Source organism: Psammomys obesus, unplaced genomic scaffold (genome assembly GCF_907164565.1).
Source record: "Psammomys obesus unplaced genomic scaffold, mPsaObe1.curated_primary_1811, whole genome shotgun sequence".
Taxonomy (NCBI): domain Eukaryota; kingdom Metazoa; phylum Chordata; class Mammalia; order Rodentia; family Muridae; genus Psammomys; species Psammomys obesus.
The window spans coordinates 13,881,724-13,902,299 of NW_026596088.1; the positions used below are offsets into that span (position 1 = coordinate 13,881,724).

Sequence of the window (20,576 nt, forward strand, 5' to 3'; positions counted from 1 at the left end):
GGATTCATTTTGAGTTTGATGCATGAAATGAAATTGCTCTCAAAAGCTCATGCTTAACTGTATGTTATTTTTAAACTTTGATTTTGCATTGTGTGATAAAATGAGTCATCTAGAATACTTTGTAATCTGATATTTTAAGACGTTAACTGACAGCTAATAAATCTCACATATCACAGGTATGTAAGCATGTTTTCATAGAGAATTTTGCTTTGTAAATATTATGTAGAAGATCTACTGAAAGTATAACTTACTCAACTAAAAAATTCTTCTGATCATTGATAACATATATAAGCCTTTTTGAAAATAATACCATAATGTTGAAATTCTGTAATAAAAACATACAAAAAACAACAAAAAAAACTGGTTTAAATACCTTAAATTATATATTTAGAAAATATGAATGATTGGTACCCCCTAACTTTCATGAGAAGTTACTTACACATGTTGTAGAAGTTCACGTGTTGTGTTAAATTGATTTTGGATTTCACTAATTTACAAGTACATGCCACACACACAGTATGTTTTATTCTCTTATGTATGTGTCCTTCAAGTAGGACTTTTGTTAATTTCCTAAATAATTATCTTGTCCTTATTTTTGAGGCTTTGGAGCTTTATCACTGTGTGGAGTTATAGTTATAGTTCCATATTGTGTGTGTGTGTGTGTGTGTGTGTGTGTGTGTGTGTGTGTGTGTATATATATATATTTCAAGAGAATTTTGTATTATGTTTTCTAACTAATATAATTCTGCTGATGTACAATAGTGCATTATTTAATGAAATGATAAGGGTAGACATGTCATTGCTTTTAGAAAGGCTTCATACATTCAGTGAGATATTTTATAATGGAGGTGTTTTCATTTCAGTAACCTTTTTTTTCCTATATCCTTAATGGCTATATTTTTTATTTATTTATTTTTTTTGTGGTTTTGGGGACTGAACACAGGGCTTTGTATATGCTTTTTAAAAAGTACTTTGCTACTAAGCTTTTCATTAGCAACTTCTTAATGCTATTTTGGGACAAGCTGTAATAGTACATAGAGTTGTTTGAATATAAGACATTAAAGTGAAATAAATACTAAGACAGGGTAGTACTCAGGAGGCAGAAGTAGGCAGACCTCTGTGAGTTTAAGGCCATTCAGGGCTACAAACTGAGGCCTTGCGTTGAGGGGAGAGGGTGAAGGAGGAGGAGAAAATTGGTTTAAATTTCTTTTAAACTAAGTGTGGTACTGTATGCTTGTAGTCCTAGCATTTAATGGGTAAAGTCAGGAGGGTCAGGAATTCAAGGTTAGCCAGGGCTACGTGAGACCCTGTCTCAAAAAACAGCAAAATGTTAACGGTGATGGAGAGAGAGAACCTAGTTTCAGTTCTTAGCACTTATATCTGGCAGCTCATAGCTGCTTTCAACTCCAGTCCTGGGGGATCTCATGTCCTCTGGCCTCTGAGAATACCTGCACGAGCATACACATGGTGAACATACATCAACTAATGCAGACATACATGTGTATACAAAAATTATTTTTTAAATGTTAAGGAAAAGGCCATGAAACCATTTAAGTGAATTTGTATTAAGCCTCATTTATGGAAGATATATGCCCAAGTAAGAATGGCTTACTTTTAGAAATTTCTTATCCAGTGTTTTTAGGAATTTCACCAGTAACACTTAGGAAAAAAAAAAAAAAAAAAAGGATTGTTTGACTTTTAAAAACCTGCCCTCATTTTAGGAGGATATTCAGAGGATGTCAGAGTGCTGTGGGCACTATTATAGAACACTTGAATATCCATAAATGGACTAATTAGAAAATTTAGGACACATAAATCATGACACTGTCTTGTAAAATGAAGTTCAGAGAAAGGGTCATTGTCAGTTTGAGTTGGGGGGAAAAGATGACTAGATCTGAGGTGCTTAGAGCATTAGAGTGAATAAAGGTGTGTTTATCCAGACCTCCAGGAGATTACTTGGCCTGGATCTGAGAAAGCAGCTCTGCTTAGTGCTGCTGTTTCCATTAAGTAGATAAAAGAAACGAGGTTAATAGTCTTGCCCAGGACTATTAAGCACAAAGCCCTAATTTATAGATGTGACTCTCATTCATTTTCTTATTTAATTTTTTGTTTTTAATTTTTTATGTGCATTTTCTTTTTTAAATTTTAAATAATTCTAAAAAGTCTGGTTACAGACACTAGGTATAATAAACTCATTTCCTATTACTCAGACTGGTTACTAATTCATGACTAATATTTTAAAACTCTATATCTCTACCTATTCACTCCTACTTTCAACTCTGAAGTATTTTGATATTTGAGTAAAAGCCCCCTATCTTTTAATTTGAATTTTTTATTTTCTTTGTATTTAAATCCAGAAGTAAGAGATACATGATACATCTTAGTCGTTTAAGAATATCAGGGTTCAAATCCTCTGTTTTGTTTGACTTCCCTCATGACCACAAGGTAAATGTGTAGCTCTAAGCTATTACCTTCACTTTCAAGGCAAACAGGAATGAGAAAATCAATGTTTTTGTGAATTTCCAACAGGTATCTGCTTAAATGACATGGCCATTTCTAGATATGGAGACTGGGAATAAATGCAGTTTTTAATTTAGGTATGCTGTTGCCTCAAGCAAGACTGGCAATTTATAGATAAAATATAAGTGGATTTTATAAATAATAAATAAATAAATGAGCATATTCTTCATTCAGTTTTAATAGGTAATGTAAATGCTATCTTGTTAAATGTGCTATATTTTATATATTTTTTAAAAATAGGTTTATATTTTTAGTACTTACACTTTAATGCCCCCTGGCTAATCTTTGGTTCTTTGGCTATGATCTAATAAGTGTGGCTTTATAAAAGTAGTAATAATTACTCCCTAAGTATACTGACTTTTGTTGATAGTCAAGGGTGTGGTGTAGGAAATATTATTTCTAGGTAATACAATGTTTTCTTTATTTTTGAGATTATAATATAATGAAAACTTTCCTTCTTCAAGTCCTCACACATGTTCTCAGTCTCCTTCAAATCCATGCCTCCTCTTTTCAGCAGTTGTTACTGCACTGAAGATATCTTCAGTGTCTTTTGAATGTCTGTGTACAAACAAGTTAGGTTAAAATCGGCAAGCTTTGCTTCTGTGTTACATACATGTATGTAACGAGTATTGTTAATATGTATGTGGAGGAACTTCTTAGCTTGCTGAGGTTAACAGTGATTTCAGTTGAAGTTCTTGGCTCAAAATGTGACAGCTTTTCTTTAAATTACAAATTAGAGATTTTTTACCATAAAAAAAGAAAAATAACACTTTTTTATATACTGTTATAATATCTGACTAGAAAACATACTAAAAGCTCTTGGATTTGATAGAATATGACTTTGTAAAAGCTGCTATCTGCAGTCTGCTCAGGTTTCTAAAGATAAATGCATACATCCAATATCAGACTTTGCCGCAAGGTTTCATTTCCACATAGAAGCACGCATGCTCATTTGTTGGGAGACTACATGAAAAGCATGCTTTCCAGTTTCCCTTTAATAGTTCCAGCAGCAGTTTAGAATCGAAAAGTTTGGTTCTTAAAAGAATAGTTGGGTGGATTCTTAGGTTGCAGCTATTTTCCTTGTGGTTTTAAAGAGCTTACTGTCTACAAAGGGATGCACTGATACTGGAAGGAAGGAGTTATCTGCATCCCAGTTCTTAAAACCTGGCAAGCCGTCAGAGCTAGAATTAGCTTTACAGATGGCATTTGGCAACATGTCTACATATCTCTAAGCTCTCATCTCCTGCATTTTCTTCCCCCTGCCTATCAATTACAATATCCAATCACTGTCCAGGAATGGAGAAGTGGGCTGATCACAGCTCACACGATGCTATTTGGTTAGAAACGTCAGTGCTGCACAACCCACGGCTGAGTCAGTGTCTGTGAGAAAATGAGCTGAATTAATATTTAGAGGGGGTTGAATCTCTGAACATTTAAAGCTTAAATATCTGCAACAGCAGGATTACACAGTAGAGAGAGGAAAGCTAAAGGAAGTCTGGACAGGTGAGGTAGGAGGAGACTGGAAGATTTTCTGATTGTTGAAGAATCTTGAGGATGATGGAAATACCAGATGAACTAAAGTTTCCTAGTAATGCCCAAGGATGCTGACCTGGCTTTCAGTGCTGCATTGTTTGAAAAAGCAGAGTCCCTTTACACTCTGATTTCAAAATTTTTTTCTTGTTTTTGTGTGTCTACCTTGGCATATACTAAAGGAAGGTGTGTATTCGTTTTTTACATGATATCTCTGGGTTATAACTATATACAAGAATGAATATGAGATAGGTAGATGTCCTTTGTTTCATAATAGTCATTTACATGTCTAAATGTAAAAGATCATACTTCTGACTTCAGTTTAGTGGCACATTTAAAATAAATGGAGTATGTTTGTATTGTTTTCATGGGTTTGCTGTGCTGTAACTTGAGAATGCATTATATTTAGTATTATATTTTATGAATGCAAACTTGGTGAAGGGAACAAATTTTAAAGCAGTTTTGTACATTGAAAATAAATTTCAAGATAAAAAAAATGAAAGAAATAATTACCTAAAGTTAGAATTAGGAGGTCTTTGCTTTGGAGTGAATTAAAGATGAATGAAACTGTGTATATGTAGTAATTTTTTACAAGAGTGAATTTGTTTGAATGGGGAAGCCCTGACTGGATAAGTAACTGTCTAGTGTACAGGATATGAGCAAAAGATCTAAATGCTGCTACTGAGAGAGATTGCCACGCACGATTTTTGGGTTAGTGTACTCTAATGTTAACCAGATAAAAAAATTGTAAACCAGGATAATTGCTCTTGCCGAGCTATTTTAAATCTTCATAGGTGACAGTGTTTACTTGATTAGAAAATTTTAGCACAGTTTAAAATGTTAATAAATTTTCCTCTGCTTTCATTACCAACTATTTTATAGGGACTTTTAGTATATTCAGTATATTAATATTATTTTAATCTAAGTAGTTATAACATCCATTTCTTATTTCAATGTCTTTTATTACTTATTTCCCTGCCTAGTCTCTAAAAATATGGTCATTCAGTTATCTTGATATCTATCTATATACACATGTATGTGTGTATGTATTATATATATTTTTATTAATTATTATATATATAAATCCACATACATAAAATCCTATGTTGGGATCTTGGGCCCTAGAAATGATTTTTTATAAGCTTGTTATTATAATACAATTACGGAAGGAAAACTTGAAGGTTAATCTTCTTATACTTTATAGAATACTTTTCTCTGGTTCTGCTGGTTCTTTTCTGGTAATAATGCTTGTCCTATTATGAAAGTGTTATATATTCATTACATAAATTTGGTAAGAACAGGAAAACACATAGAAGAAATGTTATTTTTTCTAGTAAAAGAAAATGCTTTTTAATGCTTAACCAAGTATGTATATATATATATATATATCTCACATGTACACTTAAAATGACTTTCTGGTGTTATATAAGATATATTTTAAAAATTAAAAACATTCTATAATGGACATCTATAACGTAGTTTGGTTGCGCAGTATTGTATATATACTTTGTCACTTAATTAATTGTAGTTGTTCTGAAACTTGAGAGAAATGATTAGCATGGTTTCATACTATAAATTTCTTTTAAAAGGAGTAACTGTCTTAAGGAGTTAAATAAAAATGTAATTTTATTTTTCTGACAGTAAAAAGATCCTTGGTCTGATTTCACCTTGAGCTCTGAAGATATACAGTGTTTTAAATGAAGCAAATAGCTTTTTATGTATTTTTTTAAAGGTCCTTAATAAAAATCAGAAAAATCGGGGTCCAAGTGAATGAGACATTAGAAAATAGGAACACCATCTAGAAGGGTTTCTTCTGAGACATTTAGTGAAAGACGGTAGTCCAGGGAAGTGTAATAATAGTGTGTAACAATAAAGGAGGTACCTCAGCTCTGGGAAGCTTCTTAGAGAGGAAGAACAGACCACTACAAATACCAATAACAAGTAATAAAACCAGCATTGCTAAGGACATAGAAACCAGTATAAGGAGACATAAGGTAAAGGTGCAAATTATACAAGGACTAGTTGCATTTAGTCAAGATCTTCAAATTATTGGTAATCTTGTGATCTTTGAGGATTTATAAGAGGATAAGAAGCACTAAAAGATTCTGGCCCTGATTTTAGAGGCAGGCACAACATTTTGAAACAGAAATGAGAAGGATAATGTATGACTAGCTTAAAAAAAGACCTGATGAAAATGTGAAATGAGTTTTAAAAGTAGAGCAACTTTAATCTTTATGCAGTTAGTGTAACTCGTGACCTTGAATATGTTTGGACTTTTAAAGTTTTGTTTAAGATACTCTTGAATGTAAGAAGGTGGGAAGGGTACAAATCTAAAAGAAATCCAAGGGTATATGTAACACCGCTGTGTGGCTTTAGCATCTTGCATGAGAAAGTCCCGAGGGTGGTGGCTAATAAACTTGGCACAAAGCAACAGTGTAATGTGGCTGCTGCCTGCCATCCCCATACCCGTCACCGCCAGTCTCAGTTATTAAGGACTCTTATAATAACTACTTTTCAGATATTTGGAGAATCATAATTTGGTAAAGAAATTAAATTTGGTTTGAGTCAGACTTATTTGAGGTTAGCAGCATGAACTCTGAAATTGAGCTTTGCATCATATATCAGACCTAGGACTTTGATTTCCTAACTAGCAGATGAAGTGATTAGATTGTTAGATATATCCCAAAATTTGAGCTATAGTCAATAGACCGAGGTTTGTTTATCTGTTTGTTTCTCAACTTGACACAGGCCATAGTTGTCTGGGAAGAGGAACCACAATTAAGGAATTGCCTCCATTAGATTGGCTGGTAGGCAAGTCTGTGAGGACATTTTCTTGACTAGTGATTGCTGTGGGAAGGCTTACCCAGCTTACAGTGGGCAACATTGGTTGCATAGGGAAAGCAAGCTTAGCACTGTGGGGAGCCAGACAGTAAAGCATTCCTTCCTGGCTTCTGCTTTGGTTCTTGTCTTGAGTTCTTGCCCTGACTTCCCTTAGTGATGAACTGTGATCAGAATATATAAGCCAAATAAACTGTTCTCTCCTTGCTTTGACCATGGTGTTTTACTTATCACTGCAATAAAACTAAGACAGAAGTAGTTAAGATTAAGTAAGGGAATTCATTACTGCTGTCATGTGCACTTGTACTAGGTCTTTCTGCTGCAAAAGGTCACCATCCATAAATGAATACCAGTCACACTATAGATATTAGAGTTTTACGTGTTAACAATTTTTAGATATGATTGTTACTGTTAGTGGCTTCTGAAGTTTTGTTGTATTAGTTTACTCCCCTCTTTTCATAGTAACCTGTAAAGTGACTTCTTTAATTGATTTTCTTTTGCTTACACATTTTTTTCCTTTTTTTTTTTTTTTGAGGATATTCCAGATATTTTCTTTCAGTTCTGCTATAGTCTTTTAAAAATTGTTATGAGTATGGGTGTGTGTGTGTGTGTGTGTGTGTGTGTGTGTGTGTGTGTGTGTGTGGTTTGAATAAGAATGGCCCCCATACACTCATATATTTAAATGAGTCCACAGTTGGTAGAACTGAGGAAGATTAGGAAGTATGTGTTGGACGAGGTGCAGACACTGGGTATGCGCTTGAGGTTTCAAAAGCTGGTGCCATTTCCAGTAGTCATTGTCAATCTCTCTCCCTGCCACTCCCTGCCTGGTGCTTGTAGATCACGTGTAAGCTCTTAGCTACTGCTTTGGCACCATGAATGCCTGCTGGTCATCTCCCCCACCATGATGGTCACAGATTCTCACTCTTTGAAAGACTGAGCTCCATTAAATACTTTCTAAGTTGCCTTGTTCGTGGTGTTTGTCGTGACAATAGAAAAGTAATAACTAAGACAGTTTTGAATATGTAAGAGTTCATTATTATTCTTTAGTGTCTAACCTCACCCCCCTGTCAGGATACAGAACTGTAACATCCTCACAGAAAAAATTCCCAACTCTACCTTTGTCCAGCCAAAAGTTGTTTCTCCATTACTGACTATTTTTTAAAACCATTAACTAATTATACTCAAATAGTACAGAAACTTCTGGTTTTTTTTTAAATATATAACAAAATGCACTTGAGATTCATTTGCAAAGTTAATATCAGTAATTTATTATACTTTTTTATTTAAGTAGCTATATCCTGATGTATTATTTCTACATAGGTTTTGTGTCATAAACTTCAATGTAATGTTTATAGAGTTAGGATTTTAAAACATCATACGTTACTTTTGTATAATGACACTTCTGTTGTATATGACACTTTTGTATATGACATTTCTGTTGTAGAAATTTGTAGTTTCATTGTATACAACTGAGCCCTTAAATTTCTCTTCGGTCCTTCCATGAAAACTTAATGTCATTAGAATTTTTAGATAAATTTGCAACTTTATACATAATAAATTCACATTATATTATTATGATAAGGTTTGATGTAATGGAGCCTTGCTTTTAAAAGTGATCATATTAGTAAGATTTTTAAACCTACCCATGCTCCACTTCAGGGGATTGAGCCTTGGGCCTCATACATGCTCTATACCAGTAAGTAGGCTATTTCCTTACCCTAGATTTAAACATTTTTAAAGATTTTACTGCATGATTTTGAAATCAAGTCATAAATTAGCATTGCATGAAGAAATAAGCAGGATTATAAGCTAAAGTTGTAAAAAAGTTTTAATGCAGGCAGACATCTTGATTGACTTTATGGGTTTATTTATATAGCTAGATGTGGTAGAACTTAATGGTGAAAATTAAAATCTGGAAGGATTCATGATGGTGCAGCAAATTCATGATTTGTTTTTCTGTCATGGCTTAATTGGATAATGTTGGTGTGTGACCTCTAGGTGGTGGTCAGTTGGAATAGTAGCTGTTTTAATCTGATTGTTGAGATAAATGCTTTTGGTTTCTGAGACTGAACTGTATAGCTGTATGCAAGAATCTGCATATAGAGAAATAACACTGTGACAGTGTTAAGTCTTCTGGTTCTTGAAAGTATGTCAGGCTTTGAATGTTACTGTAAATTGCTTTAAAAATTTTTTAATTTAAGAATGCTTGTTCTTGTATACACGAATAGAATGGATTTTTCCAATGGAGATCTAGTATTTTCAGCCATGTTAAAGTCATTCAGTTGTGATAGCACTTGTAGTAGGATCTACTACAGATATTGATGATGTAGTCTTGAGGATAAAGGGCAGTTTACAGCTGTACCAATCTAAATGTTTTATGTTTTCTTTTTCTTTTTTTTTTTTTAACCTGAGATAGCAAGTTTCCAAGGAGAACATGGCTTTGACTCACAGTTGCAGAGGTTTAGTCGTGCTGCCAGGCCCTGTTGTGTTGGTGTGGCAGCATAGCATGTTTACATAACACACAATGAGAGGCTGCTTACCTCATGGTGCTAAAAAGAAAAGGAGGAACCAGGGTTCCAAAATCTCCTTCAGGGGCAGATCCCCAGTATGCTCTTTTTTTTTTTTTTTTTTTTAAAGATTTATTTATTTTATGTATATGAGTGTTCTATCTGCATTTCCATCTGCCAGAAGAGGGAATTAGTTCACATTATAGATGGTTGTGAGCCACCATGTGGTTGCCGGGAATTGAACTCATGACCTTTGAAAGAGCAGATAGTGCTCTTAATCACTGAGCCATCTCTCCAGCCCCACAAGTATGCTCTTAATACCGTCTTAAACTAGCAACCCCCACTACACACACACATTCACACACAGGTCAGTGACCCAAGCCTTCAACATGCAGACCTTTGGGACACCCTGAGATCTAGACTACAGCACTTTAATACCTGCAGCGCACCAAGAATAGAGGCCCTTGATTTTCTGTTTCTTCTTAATATGATGGATCATAAAGAAACGCTTTATCTGCTTGATGAACTGCTGAGGTTTTGCATTGGATTTTAGATTTAAATCAAGATTTAAATTTGAATTTTACCAAATGTACTTTTGTTTTTTCAAGACAAGGTTTCTCTGTATAGCCCTGGCTGTCCCAGAACTCACTCTGTGGACCAGCCTGGCCTCCAACCCAGAAATTGCCTGCCTCTGCCTCCTGAGGGCTGGGTTAAAGGAGTGAGGCACCAATGCCTGTCACGTTTTCTTATATAGTGAGGATACATGTTATTTCTTCATTAACTGATAGGGTTATTTAACCAGTCTTGCATTTTAAGATGAATTGCATTTAGGCAATAGTATTATATCTTTACGTCATATTGCTGTAATTATCCAGACCACTTAGAATATTTGTCTGCTGTAAGATTTGTTTGTTTTGAGATACTTTTTGGTTTTGTTAGGTTAATGCTGACCTCACAGAATGAGTTGGGAAGTTTTGTCTTCAGTTTTATGGGAGAGCTGCATAGGGTTGGTATAATTTCTGTTGGAAATGTTCACTAGTGGAGCCGTCTGGGGCTGGAGTTGTTTTTTTTTTTTTTTTGTTTTTGTTTTGTTTTGTTTTAAAGGAATGTATATGGAGCTGTTAGGTGTACCTACAGTCTGGAGTCAACTGTGGTAGGTTTGAATCTGTAATTTTCTCAAGTTGTTGAAAGAAGTTATATTTTTTTAATTATTAACTTTTTTGAATTTTAGTAGACTTTGGAGTTTTTGCTTCACTGGTTTTTTGGATTATCCTTCTGTTTTCTAATTAAATTGATTTTCATTCTGCTCTGTTGTGACTCACAGGTTGAGAACCACTGCTATAGAGAGTCACTGTTGAAACTGGCTCCCCAAGTCTGCTTACTGTACTATCATGCCATAGCACAGACTTTTCACATACTGGGTGATTTTTAGTTTCTTTGTGTTTTTAATTTAAAAATCTTTATTCTTCTTTTAGATAAGTGTTTATTTCATTTTTCAGATATTTTTAATTTTCATTCTGTTGTGGTCAAAAATACTTTGTATGATTAACTTCTTTTAAGTATATTATTGAGCTTTATTTTATTGCCTAGGATATCATTTGTTATTGTAAATGTTTGTGTGAACATAAAAAGGATAATTTTCCTCCTGTTCTGTTAGATGTTCTATATGTCAGATCAAATCAGCTGATAGTATTATTAAAATCTCATTAATTGATTTTTGTCTGCTTCCTTATATTGGAATAGAGTTGAGTATAGCTCAGAGGTGAAGTGTACACTTAGACATGGGGCTCTGAGCTTAGTCCTAAGTCCCATAATACAGATGTTATCAAGTACTTAAATATATAAATATTACAAGTGTGTTAAAAATCTCTAATAATTGTGATGTTAGCTGTTTCTCCTTTTATCAGTTTTTGCTTTGTGTAATTTGAATCTAGTTGCGAGGCAGAAAAACATTTGAGTTCTAAATGAATTTACCCTTTTCCTTATGAAAGAACTTAATTTTTGAGCTCTGCTTTGCTGTTACAATGACCACTATTGTCTGTCATTGTAGTGATGCTGGCACAGTGCCTTTCTTCATTCTTTTATATTGAATCTCTCACTTCATATTTAAAGTGTTTCTTCTAGGCAACATAGTTAGGTTTGGCTTTTGTATCCCATCTTTTATGGTATAGATCATTTTTATTTAAGTGGCTTAGGTAATTTGTATAAGATTAAGTCTGTTATCTTCTATTATTTTCTGTTCTTTTTTTCCTCTTCTCATTTTTTTTCTTATCGTTTGGATCAACTGGTTGTGTGCGTGTGCGTGTGTGTGTGTGTGTGTGCGTGCATGTGCATGTGTGTGCATTTGTTTCTGTGTGCTCACTCAGGTATATAGAGGCCAGAGATTGATGTTGACTGTCTTGCTCTATCACTCTGCCTTGTTTTTTGAAACAGATCTCTTCACTGAACCTGATAATCCAGAGACCTTTGAGATCTAACTCTTCCATTCTCTGTTGTTGCAGAGAGATTGCTGTGCTTGCCTTTTCCATGGGTGCTGGGGATCAAAACTTAGGTCCCCATGCTTGCACAGCAGAACAAGTGTACCCTCTGGGCTGTTGTTCTTGCCACAACTCGTTGAGTTTGTATGTGCACACACTCATGCACATGTGTGGTTTCATTTTACTTCAGTTTTTAATATTTTAACTAAAAGCCTTTTTTATTGTATGAATGGTTGCTTTATCGTTTAGATTATACTGTCTTTAACCTACCTTCCAGTGGTATGCCACTTCTTATGTAGTATAAAGGCCTCACAGCCGTGTGCGATCATTCCTTCCTTCTCAAATTTTGTTCTGTTCTACTCATATATATGTGTTACAAGCCATGTGTCCTATTGTTATAATTATTGCTTAGGTTAATAATTTAAAAAGATTAAAACAGTAAGAAAAATTATATTTTTACAGTGCAGTTACTCTTTTCAGGATCCCTCATTCCTTGTGTAGAGACGCATTGTTACTTGGCATTATTTTTTTTCCTTCTACCAGAATTATTTCCTTTTGTCTTTTGAATAGGCATACTCATGATAAATTTGCCTTTCTATCTTAAAATGTCAGTATTCTCTTTTTGTTTTTGAAAGATAGTTTTGTTTTAGACCAATAGGAACCTACTTTTCTTCTTCAAAGTGTCTAGGCAACTTATTGTACGTATTATATTTGCAGCTTTGTAATCTTCAAGTTTGGGAGAAGTCTAGACATTTTTCTTTCATATTTTTTTTTCACTCTTTCTTTATGGATTCCATCCGGAGGTCGTACTTGAACTTGATCCATGCCATACTCAAGCTCTGTCTATATTGCTTCTTAGATTGTTTTATGGGGCTGTTTGGACAGGGGAATAACTGCAATCCTGCTGCTGTCTTGTCTTGAGGCAGGTGCTGGGAATGAGCTGCTTTTTCTTGCCTGTGTCAGCTCACAAACTGTACATTCTTTTAAATGCTTCCTGAAGCAGAGCTTGAACTTGCCTGACCTTGCTATTTTGCTCATACTGTTTTGTCTTTAGAGTATTTTCCTGATTTAAAATTATTTAATCAAAAAGAAGAGAACATAATCTTCCTTTTATAACATCTGATTTTCGAAGGCTGATTCAGCATACATCCTATTTGGCTTATAAAGAAGAAAATGGTTGTATATAATGAGAGTGTTTGCATTTATTTAAAATCTGAGCAGTTTAGAAATGAAGGCAATATTTCAGTAGAACACTTAGCAGTGTCTAATTTTTTATCTATTTATTTTTAACTAAAATATCTTATGAAAACATTGTTTCAATTAATTAGTCTGCTTGGCCCTTATTCAAACTGAACATTTAGCCTGTGTTTGCCTTAGCCAGAGTTGTGACTGGACAGTCTATTAAATTACTTCGGTCACATTTAGAAAATTTGCTTTCTTGTGGTTCAAAATGATTTAAACTTATCAGTGAGAATAGAGGTTTTGCTCACCCCATATATGATCCTTCTATTAATTTGTACTTTTTCTACTTCAGAAATCAGCCAGAAATTCTGGTATTCCTATTCCAGTAGTAAAGTCACTTGATTCTATTTGAAGAAAATGATTATGTGCTAAGAATATAACTAGCCCCCGTAGAGGAACATGGGAGTGGAAAATTCTTGTCTTCTTAAGGCATATGAGAAACAAATGACTGATAATGGCTAACAGACTACCTTTGTTTCTCTAGATGTAACTAAGTGTGATTTATCTTCTGTACCTGTAATCTCTGTTATAACAGGATAGTGATTCATTTCCATAATGAAACAAACTGCAAAAATAACAAAAGCAGTATAGCTAATGAACTAACAAAAAGATGACCTTGAGTCCCTAAAGGATGTAAATCAGCCTTTGGAATTGTAAGATTGTAAGGTTACATTCTAAGAATGAGCTGTGGTGTAGAGAGGACATTAGAATAAAGCTAGGCTTAGCTCAGTGTTACTACCATGCTGCCTAGTGCTTATAACTAAACAAACTGGGAAGCCGGAACTTTTCAGTCCCTGTGGTTAGAAATAAACACCTACCATTTAAGAGGGGCATTGTGGCAGGTGCTTTGCTAACCCTTCCGTTTATTGTACTTGAGTTACTCCTGATATCAACTGTAGAACGTAAATAGAATCTTAGGACTTACACCTTACAGATAGGGGACCTCAATATTAAGAAATTAAAAATATTATATAACTATTAAAGGAAAATTTTAGCCAATTACTATAAAACCATAAAGTTCCTTCTATTGCTAAAATATGCTATAATATTTTTTAAACTGTCACAAATACTAATATGTTACATTTCTAAATTGTCTTGGGGCTGGCTGTGGTTACTACCATTGCGTTTTCTGTACCTGTGTAATAATCTCAGTGGTAATCTCTTGTTGTTTGTTTCCATTTTCATTATTAAAATTTTACATATTTTTTAGGAACTTGTGACTAACTAATCTAAAATTTTCTAATTACCCTTATCTACCTATTTATTATTTTTGTGGGGCTCCCGTGTGGAGGTGAGAGAACAGCTTGCAGGACATGGCTCTCTCTTTCTACCAGGGATCAAACTCAGGTTGTCAGGATTGGCAGCCAGTGAGTACCCTTACTCACTAAACTGACTTGTCAGTCCCCTAACTTTAATCTGCTGGCTTTGTCTTCTTTTGAGATTATAAAGTGTTTGTTATCTGTCACTCATTTAGTTATTTGTGATGAACATATTTTACATTTAGAAGTGAATTATTTATACTTCTCAATGTATATATTATTAATGTATTATTGCCACAAGGGTAAGCTTTGGAGAGGGCTTCTTTTTTATTGGCTTTAAACTGGTAAGAACACGTGTTAATACTAGATCTTAGCACTCTGTTTTCATTTTTAACACATCATTGTCCCTGTAGTGTGCATACTTAATAGGAATTCTGAGTGAATTCTGTTTTTCGACTATTTTAGCTGAAGGACAATGTTCTCAGTTACTTCTCACAGTAGAATTTAGTCTGTATCATTTTATAAAATTCTTTAATTCTCTCTATAATCAGCAAATAAAGTAAAATTTGGGGGTTTTTTTAGAGAAGAACTTTTCAGAAATTAAAATAGTAATAATACATTTGTAAACGTTCTTAAATGAGTTGATCAGGTTTGTTTGGAGACTTGCCAGGTATTTTATCCAAACTTCAATTTTTTTATTTTATTTTATTTTTTTAGTGTTTTAGAATTTGGTGCTCTACCTAAGATTTCCCTTACAAATAAAATTAAAATCCCTATGTAACTCTTGTTACTAAGCATACCTGTATCTTAGAAGTCAATTGTTGCCATACACGGTGGTGAATGAATGCTTGTAGCACCAGCAGTAGGGGGTTAGAGAGACTGGGTCTCTATAGCAAGACTCCATCTCTATAAAGCAAAGCAAAAGAGGAAGTTAAGCTTTTGGGTTTTAATTTTTTTTATTTATTACACATTGAATGTAATTTTTATAAGCACATTACTCCAGAATTTATCAAACCTAAAGGTTCAAGGTAAATCAGATTTCAGAATCAAAAAGTAACAGTTTGGTTTTTAAGTGTCAGTCCTATGTTAAAGCATGTTTTCATTTAAAGCACTTAGCTATCTTTTTTTCCCTACTTGTATGATTAATTTTCTTTTCCAACCTATCAGCACTGCCTCACGTGTTGCTAAGGGAGGAGTTGACCACACCAAAATGAGTCTGCATGGTGCTAGTGGGGGACATGAGAGATCAAGAGATAGACGAAGGTCAAGTGACAGATCACGAGATTCATCTCATGAGAGAGCAGAGTCTCAGCTCACTCCTTGTATTCGAAATGTGACTTCACCAACACGACAGCACCATGTTGGTATGTAAGCTCATCTCACCCCACCGGTTCTTGTCAGCAGGCTTTCACAATTGTGATAATGTTCAGTTGTGCGTAACACTTGAGTAATGTTCACTTCTTTGTTATAATTCATTTATTTGTATTTCAGCTGATCTTGATTCTTTCTTAAAAAGACAGCTTATTAAATCAAACAATGGTATATTTCAAGTTTGGACACAGTCTTATAAAAGAAGTAACATGAAAAGCCTTTGAAGCTGTGGTAATACAGATATATAAGGGAAAACTTTCAAATTAATTTTTGTTTATTGAGATACATTTATAACTGGCTTATAAAATAATAGTAAGGTGAATAATTGCAAGAGTTCTCTGGTTAATCATGCAAACATTGATTGTTAATCAAGCATAAACATTGTAGGATTTTTTTTTCTGATTTTGACAGGTTTCCAAGTTTAATAATAAAAATAGACAAAAGAGAAACGTTTTACTCTCTTAGCAACTTGGGTCTTTTCATTTCTTCTTACTCACACTTGAGCATTATTAGCTCAGGACAACACATTGTGTTACAAAGTACCAGTCTGGTATAAATGTATTAAGCAGTATGAAACTGTTGATATTTTAAAATTTCCCTCTAGGGAGGGCATAAATAACAAATGTTGATTTAAGACTGGTATGTAGCTCTGTGGTCATCTGTGCTTAAACAGCACATGGCCTTGAGTTCAGACTCCACCTCCGGTGTGTGGGGGAACACATTTAGGCTGAAGGAATATATAGCTTGCTGGTAGAGTACTAGTTTAGCATGTGTGAGGCCCTTTCAAACTCCAGCAAGCCTCCTCCCCTAATTGACTTAATTATATTTGCTAGTTTCTGGTAATTTGTGGCAAATCAGGATAATTTAAGTTAGGTCTTATTAGGCAGAAAAATTGAACTAAGTAGGTCCTTGAAGATATGTTAATATTTATAAGCCAAATATGGGCAGAAGTAGCAAAAAGAGTTAATAGTTTCTTCCATGTAGCATTGAGTCTCTGAGAAAGAAGAACAGAATATAACTATTTTATCACTGCAATAAATTTTGCTTTGGGGATACTACCAGCTTTGTAGGAATAGGAGCTAAAGGAAGAGTGTGTCAGAATAGCTATAGCAAGCCTAATTATAAAATCAGCATGCTGCACAGTGTGTTCTAAGTAGCTTGAGTCATAAAGAAATTTGGCAAAAGCTAATGAGACAGAGGTACATTTTTAGGTCACCTTTAAATTTTAGTGATACAATTTTTAAATAAAACTTACCATAAGATACTGGTTTTTATTATCCTTGTATAGTGTATTAGAACATCTAAAAAAAATTTAACCATGCTTTCTACCTATAAAAATGATAGGGAATTATATGTCTGTAATTTGCATCATTGCTTTATTCTGCAAAAGAAGGCTGTAAAGAAAATGTATCAGCTGAGCAGAATGGTACAGGCCTGTAAACTTAGCACAAGGGGAAAGTAAGGTCATTATCAGCTACATATTGAATTTGAGGCCAGCCTGGTCTCCATGAGGCCCTGTCTAAAACAGACAGAAAGAAAGCAGTATACCATTAGTTGCTAAATTCTTTGGTAGTCATTAAAGTTCTGTAGGGGTGGGGCATTGTTTGTTTAATTCTTGCTGTCCCTACTAAATTTTTTCTTTTCAGGTCTTCTTTTTATGAGAAAAATTACTGATTTCCATGTGATGCTATTAATACAATGAGTTTCTACATATTTGGTTCATTTGTTTTGAGACAGGGTTTCTCTCTGTCTTGGAACTCTGCTTTGTAGAACTCACACAGATCTGCTTGCCTCTGCCTCCCAAGTGCTGGGATTAAAGGCATGTACCACCAGGCCCAGCTGTATTTCTACATTTGGTACCTCATGTTCTGAATAATGTTAGCCTTTTTTAAATTAGGACTGTTTTAAATAGTTGTTTTCAGGCTGAGGCATGGGAGCACGTAATCGTAGCACCTTGAAGGCCAAGGTGGGAGGATCAGGAGTTTGAGACCAGCCTGCACCGTGTAGCAGGCTGTCTTGACAACAAAAACCAAAAGAAACCAACAGCTCTGTAAAATCTGATACTCTTGTTAATGTTTAACTGATTTTTTACATCTGTTTATTTGACTTGTAAGAATATTTTGACTTACATTTTTTTCAGTGGAATGATAAGATTTACCTTAACTTTGCCTGTCTGTCAACATCAATTAGCTAAAATGTCTTGAAAACATTTTCATATTTTGGATTTTATTCTTGGCTTTGTTGAAAAGTTACGTGAAATAGAAAAATTCTGCAATTTAAAAGAACTTTCCTATATCAGATATTTTAGAAGGTACAGTTTTCAAATCTTTTTAAGAAAATTTGTATGACCTTAACATTTTTATTTCAGAACGTGAAAAAGACCATAGTTCATCTCGTCCAAGTAGTCCTCGGCCTCAAAGAGCATCCCCAAATGGTTCCATGAGCAGTGCTGGGAACAGCAGCCGGAACAGCAGTCAGTCAAGCTCAGATGGTAGCTGTAAGACAACTGGGGAGATGGTGTTTGTGTACGAGAATGCAAAAGAAGGGGCTCGGAGTGTGAGGACAGCTGAGCGTGTGACACTGATTGTGGATAACACCAGATTTGTTGTGGACCCGTCCATTTTTACTGCACAGCCAAATACAATGTTGGGCAGGTTTGTTTCATTGCTGTTTACTATAAAGCACCTTTCACAGTCATTTTTTTTGTAGTTATTAAATTTTACAGTAAAATTTCTGCTATACAGAGTGATGAAGCATTCCTATTTTATAGATGAAAGAACTGGATTTTGAAGTTAAATTATTTGTCTATGTTAATACAAGTAGAATATGGTTAGAGCGAAGCTTGAACTTGGTTTCATTTCTAATGATCTTTTGCAGTACCAGTAGCAACAGCAAATATATTTGTCATTAAAGTCAGGCCAAGGGACCATCTTCGCAAATTGATCTGGTAGATTGAGTCTAACCAGATGAATCTCAGCATTGACATGTTTCCCAAATGAGTTTCTAAAACCAGATATAGGAAGATACCTGTCAGCTTTGCTTAAGGAAAATTGTTTGATTCGCTGTAAAGTCAATTTGAATTGTTATTTTGATGTTAGATATTTACTTGTCAATTTATTGTAAATATTTAAGGTGGGGAGTGAGGCTATGCCTTTGAAAAGTGTAGGAAATATGGTATAGTTGGTAGTTATCTTTAGTAGTTAAAATTTATAGTAATGGGAATCACAATCTCAGGATTTTAGATGGTGTGGAAATAATTTTCAACATGCCTAAAATAAGGGTCAGATACTTCAGGGTAAATATTTTTTGTCTGTAATTAAAATGGAGGGTAAAAATGAAATAGATGTTTACAGGAGGCAAAAACTTGAAGTATATTCCCTTTTTGTGTGTGATGGCTCTAGGAGCTCTAGAAAGGTGGAGGAGGGGTAGAGGAAAAGAAAAAGACTCAGTACAGAATAAATGCTGGTGTCTTGGTATTTTATACATTTTGAGTTCTCTTAGTGGCATTAGACTTAAATATGCATTTACATGAATATGTATTTTTACTATCATTTATGATTGGTGGAAGTTATTGACTTGACATTGTTATACTTAATTTTTACATAAAAATTGAAAAAAAAATAGGTATTTGAAATTCACTTCAACTGTTTTTTAAAGTTTGTGTGTGTGTGTTCACATTGATCTGAAAAGAATAGCGTTCCTTTGGTAAAAAGTTCAAGAATTTGAGAAAATTGCATGACATTTGATTCTTGATGCTTTTCACTCAAAGCTTCTGTTCAGGCAGTGACTAAAGCATAGCTTTGGGGAGGAAAATTAATATTCATAGGAACTGGAAAGCACTTGGCATTCTTTTTGGAAACTAAAATAAAAAAGCTTTGTTTTCCATGGATTTCTGTGTTGTGACAAAAGAATAAACTACTGGATAGAATACTTAAAATACTGTGTTCACTTTGGAAATAGTGATATCATTGAATTCAGAGGCTCAACTATTTTTAATTAATAATTTAAAAATATTTCTCAGCACTGTTTGAAACTTTTCATTGCAAAAGAAATTTCTTTAAGTGAGCCAATAATGTCTTGAGATCATAAAATTCTTGTGTGTGTGTTTTTTTTTTAATTTTTCTTATGTTAAAATAAAGGCAAGGAGCTTTTTATTTTTTAACACATTTAATTAAACTTTTCTGGGTGTTACTTGTGTTTGCTTGTTTGATTTTTAGAGACAGGGGTTCTCTGTAGCCCTAGCTGTCCTGGAATTTTCTCTGTAGACCAGATTGGCCTCAAACTCAAGAGATTCGCCTGCCCCTGCCTCCTGAATGCTTTGACTAATGGCATGTATCGCCATGCCTGGCCATTTAATTAAACTTTCATTCACCATCATCTGTTCTTGCTTTGGTTGGTTGGTTTTAGGTTTTTGTTTGTTTGTTTGTTTTTGAGACAAGGTCTCACTGTGTAGCTCTGGTTGTTGTGGAACTCACTATGTAGACCAGGTTGGCCTGAACTCAGATCCAAGTACTAGGATTAAAGGAATGCACCACCTTGTCCAGCTCATCCTCTGTTTCAGTTCTAGGATGCAAGTCTTAAGAATTTTGAGTAGGACTCAAAATTTAGAATTTGTGAAATGTTAAAAAGCAGAACTTGCCTATATCATCTTAGTTTTTCCAACACAGCTAGCTGTATATTTTGTTGATATACTACAACTTTATGATTTCATGGGAAGAGCACAGATTAAATATCCCCCCACCTTTTGTCTTTAAGAAATCATGCATGACATGATTTCTAGAAAAGTCATCCTTTCTGTAGAATGATTGTTTTGCTTACTTTTATTACTGTTA

At 34.3% G+C, this 20,576-nt stretch overlaps 1 protein-coding gene across 4 annotated transcripts in view; it reads left to right on the forward strand.

The window, feature by feature from the left end:
• Btbd10 (BTB domain containing 10) overlaps nt 1-20,576 on the forward strand; it is a 53,686-nt gene that overhangs the window by 21,507 nt on the left and 11,603 nt on the right. For all 4 annotated transcript variants that reach the window (XM_055627637.1, XM_055627639.1, XM_055627638.1 and 1 more), the window contains 2 exons: nt 15,541-15,737; nt 18,113-18,398. In XM_055627637.1, coding sequence (XP_055483612.1) covers nt 15,541-15,737; nt 18,113-18,398 — 483 coding nt within the window. The remainder of the gene's footprint in view (nt 1-15,540; nt 15,738-18,112; nt 18,399-20,576) is intronic.